This window comes from Synchiropus splendidus, chromosome 12, assembly GCF_027744825.2.
Source record: "Synchiropus splendidus isolate RoL2022-P1 chromosome 12, RoL_Sspl_1.0, whole genome shotgun sequence".
NCBI classification, from domain to species: Eukaryota; Metazoa; Chordata; class Actinopteri; order Syngnathiformes; family Callionymidae; genus Synchiropus; species Synchiropus splendidus.
In genome coordinates this window covers 18,833,763-18,851,813 of record NC_071345.1, presented here as the reverse complement: position 1 = coordinate 18,851,813, position 18,051 = coordinate 18,833,763, and the positions used below count along the sequence as shown (strand labels likewise).

Sequence of the window (18,051 nt, the reverse complement as noted above, 5' to 3'; positions counted from 1 at the left end):
GAAATGTTTTGACAACTTGATATAAATAGCAGTTTACCTTCCTCCTCTTTGGTTTCCTTGTTGCTGACAGGGAAGCAAACAGAGACTGCAGCATGGAGTATGTTGCGGTTTCCATCACAACGGTGACCAAGAAGTGCATCAAGATCCTGACTGCCCTGATCCAGGAGAAGCGCCTGCTCCAGGTTTACAAGATACTGCCGACATGTTTCATAGTCACAACGCAGAACATGCTGCATGAGAGTTTGTTTCTGGAAGAGACAAAGGGGGGGACACACAATGTTTCTAGGGGACTGCTGGTTCTTTAGTTTTTTTAAAGGTAACATGTAAAACCACTTTTCCAATTACCTCAACAGCCATAATTATAATAGCAGCTTTCTTTTTAATAGTAGAGTTGGAGGGGAGGTTGGCCAGAGAGTGAACCCCCATTCCCAGGCTATTTATGGGAGGAAGATCCAGCCAATCTGGATCACGGATTCCACCCATGCAATCTTTGGCCATCGGATAAATTGTGCCATTTCCATCTCTGAGGATAATAGGGGATTCCTGAGGGGGGAGGGAGACATTCCGGGCTAAGTCAAATGCAACAAACCTAAAAATGTGCTATTTAGGAGATGTTCTCACCTGCCCTGCAGTGAAGATAGCCACATTGCGCTCACATTGACCCAAAAAAGCCATATTACTTGTTGGGAAGTTGTTCTCCTGTTCAGCTTTACTTGTAGCCAGGTCAAAGATACAGTACCGTACCCAGTTACCAGTTTTAAGCACTGCATGGACTCCTAGGATTACAAAGATGAATGGGTTTTAATGATACTGAAAAAGTACACAAGTATCAGGAATAACAGGGAACAAAAACATTTCTAGACCTTTGGAGTCAACATTCACAGCTAGAATCTCTGCCTTCTCTGGGATGCAGAGCTTTTTGGGTGTTCGCTGAAAACAGTCAGGAACTTTAGGTGTTCCACCCGTTTTGACGACCTGGAATTAGAAGAACAATTGTTGTGTTTGAGAAACTTCCATGGAAACCAACTGCGCAACTTAAGTTTATACCTGCAGTTCATCTATTCTGAGAAGTCTACAGTCCTGTAACAGTGAAGAGGGATCAGGATCTGTGGGAGCAGCAGTGCTTTGATTGGTCATGCTGCTTGATGTTCCTGGAAACTTCACAGCAACATAAGCTCCATCCACTTTGAGAACCTACAGAAACAAATACAAATGTTCACAGTAATGCTGTTAGCAAGGATAAGCAAAATGGACCGGTGTGTTTTTGCAAAGATGGACCCACCTTCCCAACAGGGACATTTTTGACATCCTCTACAAACACCACTTCCCGGAGTGGCCACTGTTCTTCATTCACCTTCTCCTCCTCCTTGGGGGCTGGAGTCGAGCGCCTCCGTTCTGAAAATTGTGCAAATGTGTTATTTTTGACCAAGAATCTGTGGAATAAAGAATCAAAACAATCAATAATAGAATCAAAATGCAGTAAATTCTGCATATTTGTCCAAAATATAGAGCCAAGCATGGCAGATGAGAGGCAGTCCACCACATCTGTATAAAGGATCATGGACTATATTGGAGAAACCAACATACTGTAAGGTAGAGAGGCACTGCTAGCAATGGACGACGTATCACTGCAAGTAGAGGCTGGGGATGGTGGTGGACCCATCTCAGTCTTCACCAGTTCTGGTTTGCTTTCCAACCTAAAATATAATAACAAATGTATTATTGATCTTTTTTTTCAATTCCTACCATTCACATTTGATTGTCTAAAAACATTACTCACTTGATTTCCTGTGTTTTAGTGGTTTTCTCCATGTTCTTGAGGCTCTCTGGAGAGCGCAGCTGGAACCTGCAGCTGTCATTCATATTCCATACGGACTCCAGCAAGACACCTACTTTGGGAATCCCAGCATTGACAGAAAAGGCCACTGCTCCGGCATGGTAAAGGGGATTATTCCTCAAGCACACCTGTGACGAGAATTACACAGGAAATGTATACATTTTATTCCCAACTTTTCCATAAATTCATCTTAAAAATATGTCAGTGAAATTAATGTAACCTGTGTTCCCACTGTGATGTTCGGTATCGAGGAAATACCAGCACTGGACTTTGGCTTCTTATTCTTGGCTCTGGCCTTTTCAAGCATCTTCTTCCGTTGACTAAAAGGCACTACACCCCTGGAAAAAAAAAAAACCAAGCAGTTTAATGGAAGTCAGTGTGACACATTGAGGTTAAATAACTTAACCAATAAGTATAAATTGTTATTAAGTTAATGGTTTTCAAAATATAATGGGAGATTATAGGAGAGCCCACAAATACTCAGCATATAATAATACTTTATAACAAAGAATTTTATTGCGAGTTCTCACCACCAGTAGAGGCTGTTTTCCAGCTGAGCACATGTGTAGAGGGCACAGCAGTGCAATGACACCATCCGTTCTCCCTGGAGCTCTGGGAAAGACTGTGCACTGTGCTCCAGTTTGGATGCCACAGTACTCAGTGTGTCGTCCACCCATGTAGCCACCTTCATATACAGCAATTTAAATTAGCACCACTTAAACTGGCTGACTAACAACAAAAGGTGTACGATTTAAACATCCAAAGAATAAAATGAGAATTTTACCTTATTGCTCTCTGTAGCTACAGTTGCTCTTATACTGTTGGCTGACAACAAGATAATCCGCTCATTGGCGAGACCCAAAAAGGACACACGCGGATGATGAAAGGAGGGATTCTACAAAGCAAAAGGAGTGGGACTATTAGACACACAGGTCACATTTTAATTGTCAACTTTTAACTAGACATATAAAAAGGCTCTAGAGTCTCATAAGATTTTATACCTGTGTATTCCTGTAAGGTTCTGGTTCACTCCACTTCCACTGATAGAGTTCGCCTTTGGAGCTAACAGCAACCAGTTCAGAGAACATGGCACCGATGCTGACAAACTTAACTCCATCCTATAAAAGAAGCCGAGATGGCAGGGACAGTAAATAAGCTGTTCACAATTGACAATATTGAGGATAAACTGGGGCTACAATACAAAAGTGAAAAACACATGAATGCCTCACATGAACTCAAAAATCATGAAGTCATTATAAGCGTCCAAAAGCATGATATCATCAACTGGGCAGTCCCAAATTATTAAACCCTCCTGTCACGAACCTGTCACAAGATTTTTACATGCACATTCAAATTACATGGTGTTAAAATTTTGAAAATTCAGAAAGGAATAAGGAGTTGGCACTATGGATGCTCCGATCAGGATTTTTACTGCCGATCATGAGACAGATCAGCCAGAGTGCCGATCACTACCGATCAAATGGATTGACAATGAATTTGTAATCAAAATGATGAGACATGATCTGTGTACATGATGTGGAAAAAAATAAACCACTAAATCATTTTAATTCAGAGACGTTTTGACATACCACTTCAAGGAGCCAAAAAAATCAGAAAAGCATTGCAGAATGCAGCAACTATTCTGTCAAAAGGACAACTGAAAAATTTGATGCGAGACATCGCAGTTTGGTGAGTATCTTCAGACTTTGCTATGTCTGTGAAATATTTACATTACGGCCACTTGTAGCAGGATCCAGAGACAGACAGCACAGCATTTATGAAAGTTTCCACTCCGGGCGTTTTTAGAAGTTTCAGATTCAGGTCCAAACGGTGACGGATCCGGTCGTTTCCGACACCTGAGAAAGGCTGGTCAGGTAGCTCGGGGAAATTAAGGATTATTTCTTGGGTAATTTGCTTCCGAATGTCACGCAGGGACCAGCGGGTGTTGCTAAGGTTAGCAGCGCTAACAGCCTACTGCAGAGGAATCAGCGGTCTCACTTTCATGACCCTGGAAAACTCTCTGGTCCGTCAAGTGCTGGTTTTAATGCGGTTCCGTGCACAGCATTTGCCCTGTGTATGTGCTGCAGAATGCCAACTTCAAATTAAATGGCTTGAAAGAACCTACACAGCAGACATGCTGCTGCTGAATGAGCAGCAAGTAGGGAGGATCAGACGCATCACAACTAGCAGGGTTTCATCAGAGCAATGGTCACTGGCTGTCACATGATCAGTTGTTGTGATCGGCAATAACAGGTAGTGATCAGCATCCACTGATCACACTGAAATCAGCAGATCATGAACGGTGACCGATTGTTTGGAGCATCCCTAGTTGGCACTCATTATGGTATCCCCCAAGTAGTTGTGAAGTAGGACCACCAAAACACAGATGGGATTCACCAGCAAATGCTTTGAGCATGGGCGTTTTTCCAGAAACCGTGTTTATATCCATCCATTGAGTGGATTTCTGGAGGAGGGCTCAAAGTTTTGTGGATTGTGACTTAGATGATGAATGCTAATAAATTCTTAATCAATGAATTGGGACAAACAAAATCAATCATTTTATCTTTTTGAGAGCACACTCCTTTCTTGGTAATATTTAGCCCTAAGTGCATCGATAATAATGTAGCACAAAGCTATCTAGCTGGCAAGCCATTTAATAACCAAGCAAACATCTACATAATAAACAAAATCCAAAGCATGGCTTACAGACCTTTTCTGGCCACCACTGGAGTTCCTCTCCAAGGGAAACGGGACTCTGAATTGGGATGGTCTTCTTGTCCAAACTGGGCTCACCCTCACGACTGGTGGAACCTCGCTCAGTCTCAAACTGTATCGAAGCACCATCCAGCCATCGGCGCTCTCGTAACCTCAATACAGACTCACGTTCACGCAACAGCTCCGAGTCACGCTCTAAGGGAAGAAGGAGAACTGGTATGCAATAAGGTCACACCAGTGGGATAGAAGTAAGCCACTCTCTGGGAAAGACCCGTCAACATAGTTTAAGAAAAGAGTTTTAGAGTCACCGAAGTGCAACTATGAAAGAATAACAATGCATGAAAGTATTTGTGTGTTGTGTGTACCTTTTTTCACTGTGTAGTTGTAACAATAAGGAAGCATGCATGCAGGCTCAAGGATTTATTTGGACCTTCTTGATCAGGTCCTGTCTAGTCTAGACAGGTAAGCCTAGCGGGCCTTTCTCAGAGAGCTCCCAGTAAATATACAGCCATGCGACAGATAACACCAACACAGAATGAAAGATGACACCAGTTACCCCACTAGTGCATTTCAGCAAGGAAACAGCACTTACAGTGCAGTACATTTTTGTGATGCATTTAGAAGCCTATTGAAGTTTCTGCCTAGTTTCACCTGCTTAAGCATGAACAAGGAAGTTACCTCTGGAAGATCCAAGGCGTGACAGCGAGGAGCGTCTGAAAGAGGGATATCCAAAGTAGCCGATATCCTCAGAGAACATGGCGTCAGCATCGATGATCACACTGGGATGGGCAGAGTGAATGTCTGCATCCAACAATGACATCAGGTCCTCTGCTTGGGAAGAAGCGAGGGATACACAAGATAAACAAAATATAAATGATTAAGTATAGAGAAAAATAACAATATTTCTGGATCTGGCCAAATATATATTTTATATATTTTAATAAATAAAAAATGTGTCATAATATTAATAATGCATTAATGTTGTGTGACATATATTCTAAACTTTTGACTCAAAGTCACCAAAAATCTAACAGCTGAACATACTGTCATACCTTCCACAACCAAAAACAAATAGAATTCAGAAGGTTCTTCCCACATCTGTTGCAGAAGTTATAATAATTGAGTGGCACTTGTAGGATGCTTGGCTTTCACTCTTCTGCCCTGTTCACCCGCCTTGTTCTTTGTTCCTGATATAGTATTTGGGTCATTATATTACTTTGGGATGAAACTCTGACCAACAAGGCACATGACAAAGTAGAATGCTGCGGCAGCCGTTTTCAGTGCGTTTCTCACTCTGTACAAGTCACCAAGCCCAGATCCAGCAAAACAGCCCAAGGCCATCACATCTCCTCATCCGTGCTAGACAGTTGATGTGAAGATTTGAAATATTGATTCATGAGTCCATAACTTCTTCCAGTCTTCAGTCGTCCAATAGTGGCGTTACATGAGACGTCCAGCAGAGCCTCTTTTCTTTAGCAATGGCTTACTTTCTGCAACATGTCGTGTTCCGCGTTCAGCGCAACTCATTCTCTTCAGTTGAAACTGAGGCTTGCTTACAGTACCATCAAAACTTTCTTTGCAATTCCCCATGAGAAAAACCTACATTTTTAAGTGCAATGCTGTCTCTCCACGATTGTTAATTGCCTTTTTCCTCGCCATTTTTGCACCAACATGCTACTTTTTGTAGTACAACACAGTTCACCTGCTGCTCATAAGGGACTGATACCATATTGTTTTTAACCTCTGTCATGTCAATTTATTTCTCTAAGTTTTTTATGACAAACCTCCAGGCAGGTAGGACTCGCTGGCGGTGTCGTCACCATCATCTCCGTCCTCATCATCTCTGCTCAGCAAGTTGTTGACAGCTAAGTTGACGTCCAAATTGGTTCTCTGGAGCTCTCTAATAATTACACTCCTCGACTTTCCCTGCAGGACAACTTGAGCCTGAGGAAAAATAAGAGAGTTGAGACAACCCGTAAGTCATGATTCAAATGGACCAACGCAAAAGAAGTAAATACCTGAGAAATGAGCTCTTCTGGGATTACTGATGCAGGAATGACTGGTTGCGGCTGGCTACCCAGTAGGCCCGAACCTCGATCCCGCCCAGTTCGGATAACCCTGGTTTGTCGGCGGGAGTCACGGGCTGCTGTTGAAGACCTTCCAGATGTGCCTCCACTGCCACTGCCTCCACTGCCTCCACCCCCACTGCTGCCACCACCAGCTCCACCACCCCCTGCACTGCCGCCACTTCCACCACCGCTGCCGCTGCCTCCATTTACTCCAGAACTCCAGCGACTCCTGCACCACATAGCAGAAGGCCAGAGTGAGACAACAGCCATAAGCACCAGTCCGACATCAACTACCATGTTTGCTGAGGGACTCATCTCTCTGACGACAGAGCAGATGGGCTTGGCGCAGCATCACACTGGTAGCTAGGCATGTATTAATATTGGTCACCAGATAGCTAATATTCTTCAACAAGAGGTCCATTTGACCTTATATAAACAACCAGAAGAAACAGGGATAGCCCTGGGCTAGGGCTAGCTAAATGGAAGATGTGGTTACACTGACAATTCCAAATATTCAATTATTTTCTCTCAGGATACAATAAACATAAAAACAAAATTAGCAGTTGCAAACAGACACAAAAAATATAAAACTCACCAGACTCACTAGATGAATATTATACCAATTCATCATTTATAATCAATAAATAAATCCGGAAACATGATCCTTTGGTGAAAACTATCATGCTTAAGGAAATCAGTTAAGTTTGGGGTGGTGAGCTACGACACCAAACTCCTGCATTTAATGTAAAAACGGCAAAATATTCAACATGGCGTCTCTTTGACCAGTTTGGCTGATTTAAATGAATTTGTATCAAATCCAGCTGAGACCTAGACACAGGACACTTAACTGGAGAATTTGCCATCAACCCTGCCACAACTTACCCAAGGGTGTTGCCTGCCAGTCTGCCCAGTGTGTCAGAACCAGACAGGAACCAGGGTGGATCACTGGTCCTGCCTGGCCTTGAGCTTCTTCCTGTCCCTGAACCACTGCTCAACTTTGAACTGGAAACAAAAAATGGGAGATCAGTTACAAGCCTAACAAAAAGTCCCCATAAAGGACCAGATTGTTATTTTTCGGTACTCAGGACAGGAAGAGGACTGATCCCAGTCCAGGAAATTGAAAAAAAAAAATCAAAGCTTGGTTCAGGATCGATATTTTTGAAACTTCATTCTATAAGTAAAAGTGGAGACTAGCATGGCAACACCCTCAGGAATTAGAATTGACTGCAACTCATTCCACCATCAAGACAGTTCTCTTGGAGGTAAGGGGTATGCAAGTGCTTTCTCCTATAAATTAAGCCTGGCGTGAAATATTTCAGTTTCTAAATAAATGAGGGATAGCTTTAAGGTGGTTTAAAAACATAGAAGATTCTTGAAATAAACTTATGAAAGCTGTATTTATAGATAGATATAATTTAAAACAACCTCATTTCTGTTTGCAGAAGGCCATAAAACGTTTTTGGGGGAGGGTTGGGAGCTCGGTTCTACAGTTCTATCCAGAGTCAGCAACTTAGGACTTGGTACATGCAGCAACTGAAGCAAAGCACTACTCAAGCAATTTTACTGGCTAGAATGTTATTGCCAGTGAATCATACGCCCAAATTGCATTCAGAAAGCCTAAGAGGGTACCAAATAAAAGGATAACAACAGGAGGAACTCAGCCACCCAACAGTGTAAAAGGCTGTGTGTAAATCGCATAAAACAACAAAGGAATGAATATGTGAAACATGTAGCTTGATTTCCACTATTACTTTTTTAAAATGTTTTCACATCACAGTAGATCAAATATCAACTGATGTCTGTCACCTAATAGTGAACAGAGGCACAAAACAAGCATTATTAATGCATTATTACAACAAATTGCTTGAAAGATGAGAAAATGACATTAAAAAACAAAAATCAGAAAGAGACAAAATACAAGATGAGATTAAAAGTAGGCAAAGACCACAACAGTCTTACATCCTCCATGAATAAGGTTAAAAAAAGAGCTGCTAAAACAGTCTCACAATGAAAATTTATACCACATAACTGAGATGTTCCAATGTCAACATGTAGCTTGAAACAAGGTTTCCACAAAACTTAAGCTTTACACACAGCAAAGGACAAAGAGCTGAACAACTATTTGCATTTCACTTAAACTGTGCAAGACTGAAGACCGAACTCCACGTCAGTCAAGCCACTAACATTGGGTTCAATTTGTGCCGTTCTTTACCATTCATCTATATCATTTAGTCTTCAGCAACGCTGGTCAAAGCAGTCACAGCAGTTAACAGAATAAGCTGGAACATCAACATGTCCTCACTGCACACATCTCTACATTCATTTCTGTGATTATGCTCAGTGCACCATCAACTACATTCACAAGCGATTGGATTTCCAACTTGCAGCAAAAAAATAAATAAATTTTTTTGGGACACAGTCCACCCAAAAAGAAGTAGCTTACCCGTCGCTGCCATCCGGTTTGCTGAGCTCCAGGCGATCAGGCTGGACAGCAAAGCTGATTCTGCACACACGGCCATCCTTAAAGAGACATTTCATTAAATGTAATGCATCAGTACATTTGGTGCAATTAAATCTCATCAGCTCATGAATTTTGATGACAGAATAAAATTAAAAGAAATTTTACCTCAAGGAGAAATCCAGCATGATTTGGACCAACAACACATTGTTTTAAAGTGGTTTGCTCCAGAAGACTAAGATGTGGATGACTGGAAAACACGTGTGTGAAGATCAGAATCATAAACAAATATGTACATAAGAAACTGCATTGTGGCAAAAATAAGTCAGAACCTTTCATACTCGTGCGCTGTGTTCAGTCAAGGACAATTCAGATCGTTTACACAGGCCACCTGATTTCTTAACACTCATCACAGGGTGTTGCAGCACTTGCTAGATTAGATCTAGATTCCCATTTTAGATCTAGATTCTCTATACAACTTATTTCCAGTAAACAAAAGGTATGCCACACCAACTCCCACTCAGAGTAAACACTGCCCACTGTCACAAGTGCATGTTGTCCTCCCACAAACTCACAATCGGAGCAAACAAGACGGTGAAAAGGGCAACTTGGAGTCTAAAATTAATTTATAATAAAAATAGATAAAAATCGTGATACGATAGTTTTGCTATATCACCCACCAATAACTTCAGATGTGTTAAATGGTTCACAAATTATTTGGGCACAAGCATTCTCATTCATTAAAATTAATTAAGAATTTGAAAAGCCTAACCAAGATGGATTAAAACAATGATACTGCAATGCAAAACACGAATAAATGTGGTGGAGCAGCTCAGCCTTCTATATGGACAGACTCACCTGTTGCAACTGTACTTGTTGAGTTTTTCAGAAACTTCTCGAAGCCTGTGAGACAAAAAAATAAAACATGAATAGAATTCTTAACTTGAAATGTGACATTTGAAAAATAGCGAGCACCTAAAACAATTTCAGACAAAGTGGTTCGTGTCTTACAATAATTGCACAGCTTTGTAACCATTCCATAAAAAGTTGAGTGAGACTGGTACTTCTAGTCAAAAATGAACAGAAGAAATTTCAGGTACTAAACTTGTTTTGTGGGCAACAACAATCTTTACATTCCACCTCTAAATAAGGTCAGAGCTAATAACTGTAGCTCTGACACATGGATAAATAGCAGAGTTAGAAGTTGCAGAAATGGTGATGCCCAGGTATTTATTAGGAGTTGAGGACAAGATTAGGAGTATGCCAGAGGGACAGTTCAAGGGAGGGTAAAGCACAATACAATCGCAAGCACAAAGGGAAAACACAAACCAGATTTTTATGAGTGAAACTAGAGAGCCAGACATCTAAACGTGTAATGAATAGTCTGCTCATCATTTTACTCGTAAATGGGTGTGTGTAGCTAAGGTAAAAAGTCTTATTAGCAGATCTATGAAGCTGTGAATTTCAATCATACTCTGCAAAATTACCGGGTGGAAACCCCCTACCTAAGGAAACCACTGTGATGACACTACCAGTAGTGCATTGCACAAGTGAATTATTAGAAATTTGGGGCGTCCTGTTGAGAATGCATTAATATTTCAAAGGACAAATGTTCTTTACAGACATTCTGTCGCCCAACTATCCATTTTAAATATTAACTCCTGCAATAACTCCTGTCTGGTCCTTGAAGTCAAAACTATTGGACTTCCAATTACATATCAGGGATGGGGATGTGAATCAAGACAGTGACTTCATTACCGATAAAATTTACAGCAATACAACCCCATTCTGATAGCATGGGAAACACAAACATTACACCATCCTGTCCACTTATCTGCACACACCACATTTATTTTTATGGCACAGCTAACACGATAAAATTCCAAAAGCAAGTACTACTACATCCCACAGCAGAAACAGTAGTAGAAATGCTGAGTGTTACACGTCTGATTAGATGGACCTATTGATGTACCGTCTGAAAAAGTAAAACTCGCAATTTTGCTTGGCGAAATACCATTGCTGTTGTGCAAAAAAATCAGGTTAAAAAAAAAGCTAAATATTTGCACAAAAAATAAGTATCTAGTGTGCAAGGACCTTTCGAGTGCTTTATTTGATTTGTGTGGATAATTTGTGTTGTTCCAAACACCTTCATTCTGTTTGTCACCAATTATTTACCAAATTATTTTAGGGTATTTAAGTCCCACTTTAAAACATTTGAGCACATTGCAACAACACCACGATGAAGACCAAGATAAATGTGAACACGATCACAGTGAAAAATAACTATGTAAACAAATCAATTAATTGTCTAGGATGGATGGATGGATAGATAGATCGATCGATCGATATACAGACAGATACAGATAAACAAATAGACAGATGTATCGAGTTTGTTATGCACACCTGAGGTCCTTAGAAACTGCCTTTAAAATAGGGGTGATGACATTTAACATGAAATACTTAAATATTAAGTAGGTTTTTAGCACACTCAGATCGGGGTTGGACCTTAAACTAGGTTTGTAGCACACAAACATTGACCACGATCTATGTGCATAGAACAATAATTAACCTGGCCACATAAAAAAAGAGCAGTTTTGTGGAAAATGACTGTTAAATAGTTCCACCCTCACACATTTATTGGATATTTTAAATTTCCACTTTATGCCTTTCCCTTTTAAGAACGTTTATTATTTGCTTAAGCACAGTACTTTGTAATTTCTTGCATGTGAATTGTGCCAAGGCAATAACCTTCCCTTGCAACTGACTGGAAAAATACCCCAGGGACAATGCTACATTTGCGGAACAAATTGCTTTCATTTCTGTCCTTGGATAGTGCATTTAGGATGATGTTAAAAATCAATTGGAAATATATTTCATCTGATATCACACTAGTGTAAGATTTTAGTGAGGTTTCAGTCTTTCTGGAGGGCCTCTTAACTGCTAAAATAAATCGGCAAGTTCTATGACTATGAACCTTCACCGCCTAGTTTTTAACTCCCTGACTTCTCTGTAACAAGAAGCTTTGTAGATTAAATTGTGAGTTTACATTGTACTACATTAAAACTTAACTAATATCTTGTTACAACTAGATAAAGTTCTTTCACACAGCTTAGAGTATACGGCAGCTATTTATGACACAGTCCCTATTACAACCTTGAATCTTAATTAAACTCACCACAAATATATCTGGTAAACTTAAGGACATCTGAAAGACTTGGAACGAACTTACCCATTTTAAGCTTGGCAGGATTGTCCATGATCTAAACATTGTGTGACTGTCAGTTTGTGACAGCAACAAATAGATATTATTAATAATGTTTATATCAATCTCTGTTTAAAGGAATGCTGTTGAAATTAATTCCAGCCTCACTTGCAAGGTTTTTGCATTATATTGCTTCAGATACATTACATTATTACAATAATCGTCTGGTCATACATTTCATAGAGGTTGAAATGGTGCAGCAAAGAACAGTCCCTAAAATTTCTGTCCATTATCGGAAATAGAGGTTGTATGCTACTTTGTGCCAAGTCTGTGTCATGCCCCGAATTGTTATATTGAGAGTTATTGTCAGTCAGTTGCTCCTTATCTTTGAAGTCTCTTCTCAAGAGTAATCTTGAAATTGTGGCGCACTACAGGATGTCCATAAAGTTTGGGTACATGGTATATTACACATACTTCTTAAAATTATTTTGTGGTGACAAACAATATCTTACATTAGTGGAGGGATTCGATTTCACAAAATCAAATTAATTAGCGAATTTGTGATTATTCTCAATTAATCGCAGTTACATCGTACAAGAATATTTGCCACAAGAAGCCACATTTTTTTTATTTTAATTAATTTGGAATATTGGTGAAACTAATGTTGAACCCATACATACATTTAAACCACAAAATATTTTTTTGCATCAGTTTGACAATGGCACAATAAATCACAGTGGTGGCTAGATTCAAGTATTTATATCACCTCATTTGAACTAAAGCTCTTTTAATGTCTTTGTATAAGAATTTCAAGTACATTCAGAGTAGTGGAAACCCTGGCCATTGTGTAGCAAAAAACATCCCTGAACAAAAGCAAACAGATGATTTTGTTTGCTTTTGTTCAGGGATTCCTGCATGTTTGTTGTTGTTGTTCATCATCCAGGCTGCAACATGCAACATGTCTTGTGCATCAGTGGATCAGAACTCATATATATATATATATATATATATATATATATATATATATATATATAAAACCCATGTACCCAGACTTTATGAACACTTGGTAGTTATTGAGTCTTCCTGATTCTTTTAGGTGACTGGATGCAGATATGTCACAGCACCTGTCACCATAAGTAGTCATGCCTCAAAAGCTTGTCATTTTTTTGTTTTCATTAAAAGCTAACTATTAACGACACACTTTTATTCACTGGATAAGACTCATCACTTCACTGTCACACTCTTAGCCTGGGGTAGAATGGTTTAGCATTTAAGGTTGTGAGATGATATCAGAATGCCTTAGCAATTAGTGAAAATGACCTTGACCATTATTTGGTCATTTCAGACCATCGCGTGAGCAACAGCATAGAAAGCCATGAGAGTTCAGTTGAAAGTGTCGTAGGTCAGTAAAAATGCTTAATATATGAAAGCTTGCTTCCACTTAGTTTGTAGTTGAGAATGGACATGGTTTTCATGGCCATCATAAAACCCCGCAAACGCCCGTGTGCGTTTTAGCCGTAAAGCTGTTCTGTTCAGTGTGGTAGCACGGTTATCACGCATTCACAACCAGTAACCATTCGCCCAAACTTTTCAAGTCAAATCAATAACAGGATTAACGAGTATGTAATTGAGGTTATCTGCATCACTGCTTATTGTTGCGAGAATGGCAAAAATGCACCGCTTTAAGGACCGCAAAAGCCACATTTGATTGTTAACCTAAAACAGATAATATGATGGGAACCGAAAGAGCTGAAGACACATGTATTTATGGCTTTGTCGAGAGCGTGGTGTAGCTTTAGCATTAGCTTTTAGCAATCAATTAGCAGAGGTTAGCAGCTTCGTGGTGCCAATAATAAGGGACGGAAAATGTGCAAGACGCTGGAAAAGGTAGAACAAGTTGATTTGGAAGACAGGACCTGAATTTCTAAAGGAACGACTCGTCAAACGACAATAATTTGCCTCTCTTTACCCCATCCCCCAACCCGCATTGTCTATCTCAACTTTGAGTGTTTAGGTAGCAGCGAGCTAACAAGGACTGTCCAAGATGCCGGGCCTCATTTCAATCCTACCGGGAGCGTTCACAGCGTTTAACTCCAATTTAGACACATGACACTGACCAGGTTCTTGCCAAACATAACCTTGTGACTGATGTATAGCTAACTGTGTATAAATTTAGCGTATATATCTTCGTTTTTCAAAACAAAATACCTGTCATTGAGCTGGTCCTCGGTCCCGGGTAACGGGTGAACCACGAAGTGTATAGATGTCATTGAGTCAGTCCAAAATCACACCCGGACGTGCGAAAGGTGTTGGAATAGTTTTTCTTTTTGTAACTGTCTCTAAGCAGATTCATAGGAATAATTTGATAGCGAAAATGCGAGCGAGTTCCGATCCCAGCCTCCTCACCCACATGCCGCCATCTTAACTCTAGCAGCCTTCTTGTGTGTTGATTGAGGGCGCATGTAGACCCTCTACTGGCTGGACGAAGGTACTACCACAGCACAGAATCAGAATCAAATTTATTGCTGTGGTCAGTGGGGATCCCACCAACTAGGAAAGTGCATTGGAATAAAGTGCTATCAAAAAATAAATAAATTAAATTAAATTAAAAAATAGTTTGACGACCGAGGGGAAGAAGCTGTTCCTGTGACGGGAGGTTCTGGTCTGGATGGACCGCATCCTCCTGCCAGAGGGAAGAGGAACAAACAGTCCATGACGAGGGTGAGAAGGGTCGGCCCTGATCCGACCTGCACGTCTCTGGGTCCTGGCGATATACAGGTCCTGAAGAGGTGGCAGGCTGCAACCGATCACCTTCTCAGCCGAACGTACGATGTGCTGCAGTTTGCTCTTGTCCCTGGAGGTGGCGCTGTTTGTGCCAGACGGTGATAGAGGAGGTGAGGATGGACTGGATGATGGCCGTGTAGAACTCCACCAGCAACTTCGTCGGCAGTCGTAGTTTTCGTAGCTGCCTCAAGAACATTCTCTGCTGGGCCTTCCTGATGAGTGACCTGATGGTCAGCTCCCATTAGAGGTCCTCAGTGATGGTGGTTCCTAGGAAGCAGAAGGAGTCTACAATAGGAATGGGTGAACCAGCCAACATGAGAGGGGACATAGAAACTGTTACTCTCCTGAAGTCCGTGATCATCTCCACTGTCGTTGAGCTCCAGGTTGTTGTGGCTGCACCAGGACACCAGCCGCTCCACCTCCCTCCTGTACGCCGACTCATCTCCATCTGAGATGAGCCCGATGATGGTGGTTTCATCCCCAAACTTGATCAACTTCACGGACTCGTGGCTGGAGGTGCAGCAGTTAGTGTACAGAGAGAAGAGCCATGGAGAGAGAACACAGCCCTGAGGAGACCCGATGCTGAGGGTCCGAGTGTCGGAGACAGTCATCCCCAGCAGTACACACTGAGTCCGGCTGGTCAGAAAGTCTGTAATCCATCTACAGAGGGAGTCAGGCACGTTGAGCTGGCAAAGCTTGTCTTTAAGCAGAGCTGGAAGAATTGTGCTAAAGGCAGAGCTGAAGTCTACAAGCAGGATCCTGGCATAGGTTTCTGGGGAGTCCAGATGCTCCAGAACGAAATGAAGGGCCTGGTTCACTGCATCGTCCACAGATCTGTTGGCTCTGTAGGCAAACTGCAATGAGTCCAGGTGAGAAGCAGTGATAGATTTCAGGTGAGGGAGAACCAGGCGCTCAAAGGACTTCATGACCACAGACGTCAGTGCCACCGGTCTGTAGTCATTCAGTCCTGTGATCCTGGCCTTCTTGGGAACAGGAATGATAGTGGAGGACTTAAAGCAGGCAGTCCAGACCGGCAGCCTTCCGAAGGTTCTGCTCCATGGTGTCAAGAGAAAGAGGAAGAGGGGGGAGGGGAGGGAGTGTCTCATCATTGATTGTGATCATCTCTGCTGTCACAGAGTTCATATTAGTTGTGTCACTAAGAGACAGCCTAGTTGTAAAGTGGAACATGGGGCTGGAGAGACCACAGAGGTGTTGGTGCAATATGGCTGCTCGAAGCGACAGTAAAAGTTGTTCAAGTCCTGTGCAAGAGCGAGGTTGTTCGGGTGGTGGAGGGCATGTGGCTTGTAGTTTGTGACCACCTTAAGCCCTCTCCACACTGCAGCCGAGTCATTGGCTGAGAACTGCTGCGTAAGTTTGTCAGAATATACTTCAGCTTTCTTCAGCTCCCACTGAAACCGATACTTCAACTCTTTGTAGCAATTCCTGTCCTCACTCGTGCGAGATGCCTCCTTCTACCGTTGAATCTGTCTGAGTTTAGCTGTGAACCAAGGTTTGTCATTTGCATAACTCTCCTTGGTGCGCGTTGGAACTATGCACTCTTCACAGTAGCTGATCCATGAAGTCACAGTGTCTGTATACTCACCCAGATTATTGGTCGCAGGATCATGTTTAGAGCCAGAAATGGACTGCTACCGCATCTTCTAGAGAGACTGTTTAAGCTAACACCTGATGCGGGGGAGCAGAGAAGAAGAGGGAACTTTTACCATTTGCTAGAACCACATTGTAGAGAAAATTGTACACAGCTGTAGTGGGAGTTGAAATGTGGAACTCACTGACAAATGAAGTGCAACATTAAGGTTTTCAAGAAAATGTACCTGATGCAGAAACTGCTAGATTACTCTGGAGAAGAGACTATAAAGATAAAAATTGAGGTTATAAAGATTAGCAACACACAAGGATTAAAATAAACACACACACGCACTCCCACGCATGTGGGGTCCAGCCAAATGTCCCCACAAAGCCATATGGTCTTCACAAGGACAGTGGTTTGTCAAGAATTGGTCTCTACAAAGTAGGGTAAACAAGCCCATGCATACACACTGCCGCACACATACTTGTTTATTTTGCCTATTTTGTGAGGACCTCTCATTGCGATCATGCTTCCCCAGCCCCTCACAAACAAACAAACAAATATAATAAACTACTTTCACTGACATTTTACCCCTCTAAACCACAGGCCAAAATGTCCTCACAAAGCAACATGTCCTCACAAAAAGGTAGCTTGTCAAGACTTGGGACTCACAAGTATGGCAACACATGGCTATGTTCACACACAGCTACACACATCCAAAAATAGGGAAAGTGGGAATAATAACATCAGAAGAACTGCTCTTCATTTTAAATATTGACACAATTTTATTCAATCAAGAAATACAACAAGCAGAATATCAAGATGTCAATAATGTTTACATGTTGCTTTTTGGAATAAATAATTCACAGCAGTCCAATATACCATTCAAACTAACTGTGGGAGGAAACCCATGCGAGAGGGAAAAACTGAATATAAATGAATTCATAAATGTACAAATAAATAAATGATACATGCCCAAATTACACTGACATAGAAACTGTTGATGTTGATGTATTAAGATCATCCCAATGTACAGTCCAGGACAATTTATTTTTATTTCTTGACATTTATTGAAAAAAAACATGCACCAGTAACTTATAACAGTTTACCTTCATGAGAAAATTTTCAAAATCATAGGACACAGAAAATTTGTTTTGAAATGACTGTTAACAAAACTTTACAGAAACAGTAGATTGATGAACAGTTTTAATTTGCTTGGTTTCTTTAAAGTCAAATACTGATGTTTAATTTGTTGAAAGCAGTGATTCTCAAGTTGTGGGTCACAACAATGAGTCCTTCAGTAGGTCATGGTTGGGATAAAAAAAAAAAAAAAAAACCTTTACCTTGAAAAGAATGGATTTTAATGTGGAGTGGAGGTCACATGTTTTAGCACAA

At 41.1% G+C, this 18,051-nt stretch overlaps 1 protein-coding gene across 5 annotated transcripts in view; it reads right to left on the bottom strand.

Moving 5' to 3' along the window:
- The window catches only part of ubr5 (ubiquitin protein ligase E3 component n-recognin 5), a 34,329-nt gene extending 19,604 nt beyond the window's left edge, over positions 1 to 14,725 (bottom strand). For 3 of the 5 annotated variants that reach the window (XM_053880895.1, XM_053880897.1, XM_053880899.1), the window contains exons 1-21: positions 14,490 to 14,725; positions 9,938 to 9,982; positions 9,248 to 9,329; positions 9,065 to 9,141; positions 7,504 to 7,623; positions 6,571 to 6,850; positions 6,337 to 6,496; positions 5,231 to 5,380; positions 4,548 to 4,765; positions 2,839 to 2,955; positions 2,622 to 2,732; positions 2,368 to 2,522; positions 2,058 to 2,175; positions 1,781 to 1,965; positions 1,588 to 1,697; positions 1,283 to 1,395; positions 1,048 to 1,194; positions 864 to 975; positions 622 to 776; positions 346 to 543; positions 38 to 248 (exon numbers count right to left, since the gene is read on the bottom strand). In XM_053880895.1, the coding sequence (XP_053736870.1) occupies positions 38 to 248; positions 346 to 543; positions 622 to 776; positions 864 to 975; positions 1,048 to 1,194; positions 1,283 to 1,395; positions 1,588 to 1,697; positions 1,781 to 1,965; positions 2,058 to 2,175; positions 2,368 to 2,522; positions 2,622 to 2,732; positions 2,839 to 2,955; positions 4,548 to 4,765; positions 5,231 to 5,380; positions 6,337 to 6,496; positions 6,571 to 6,850; positions 7,504 to 7,623; positions 9,065 to 9,141; positions 9,248 to 9,329; positions 9,938 to 9,982; positions 14,490 to 14,551 (2,926 nt within the window). In that variant the 5' untranslated portion in view covers positions 14,552 to 14,725. Of the gene's footprint in view, positions 1 to 37; positions 249 to 345; positions 544 to 621; positions 777 to 863; positions 976 to 1,047; positions 1,195 to 1,282; positions 1,396 to 1,587; positions 1,698 to 1,780; positions 1,966 to 2,057; positions 2,176 to 2,367; positions 2,523 to 2,621; positions 2,733 to 2,838; positions 2,956 to 4,547; positions 4,766 to 5,230; positions 5,384 to 6,336; positions 6,497 to 6,570; positions 6,851 to 7,503; positions 7,624 to 9,064; positions 9,142 to 9,247; positions 9,330 to 9,937; positions 9,983 to 14,489 lie in introns of all 5 variants that reach the window. The other 2 variants (XM_053880896.1, XM_053880898.1) reach the window with 1 other exon arrangement.
- Between the last annotated feature and the right edge of the window lie 3,326 nt (positions 14,726 to 18,051).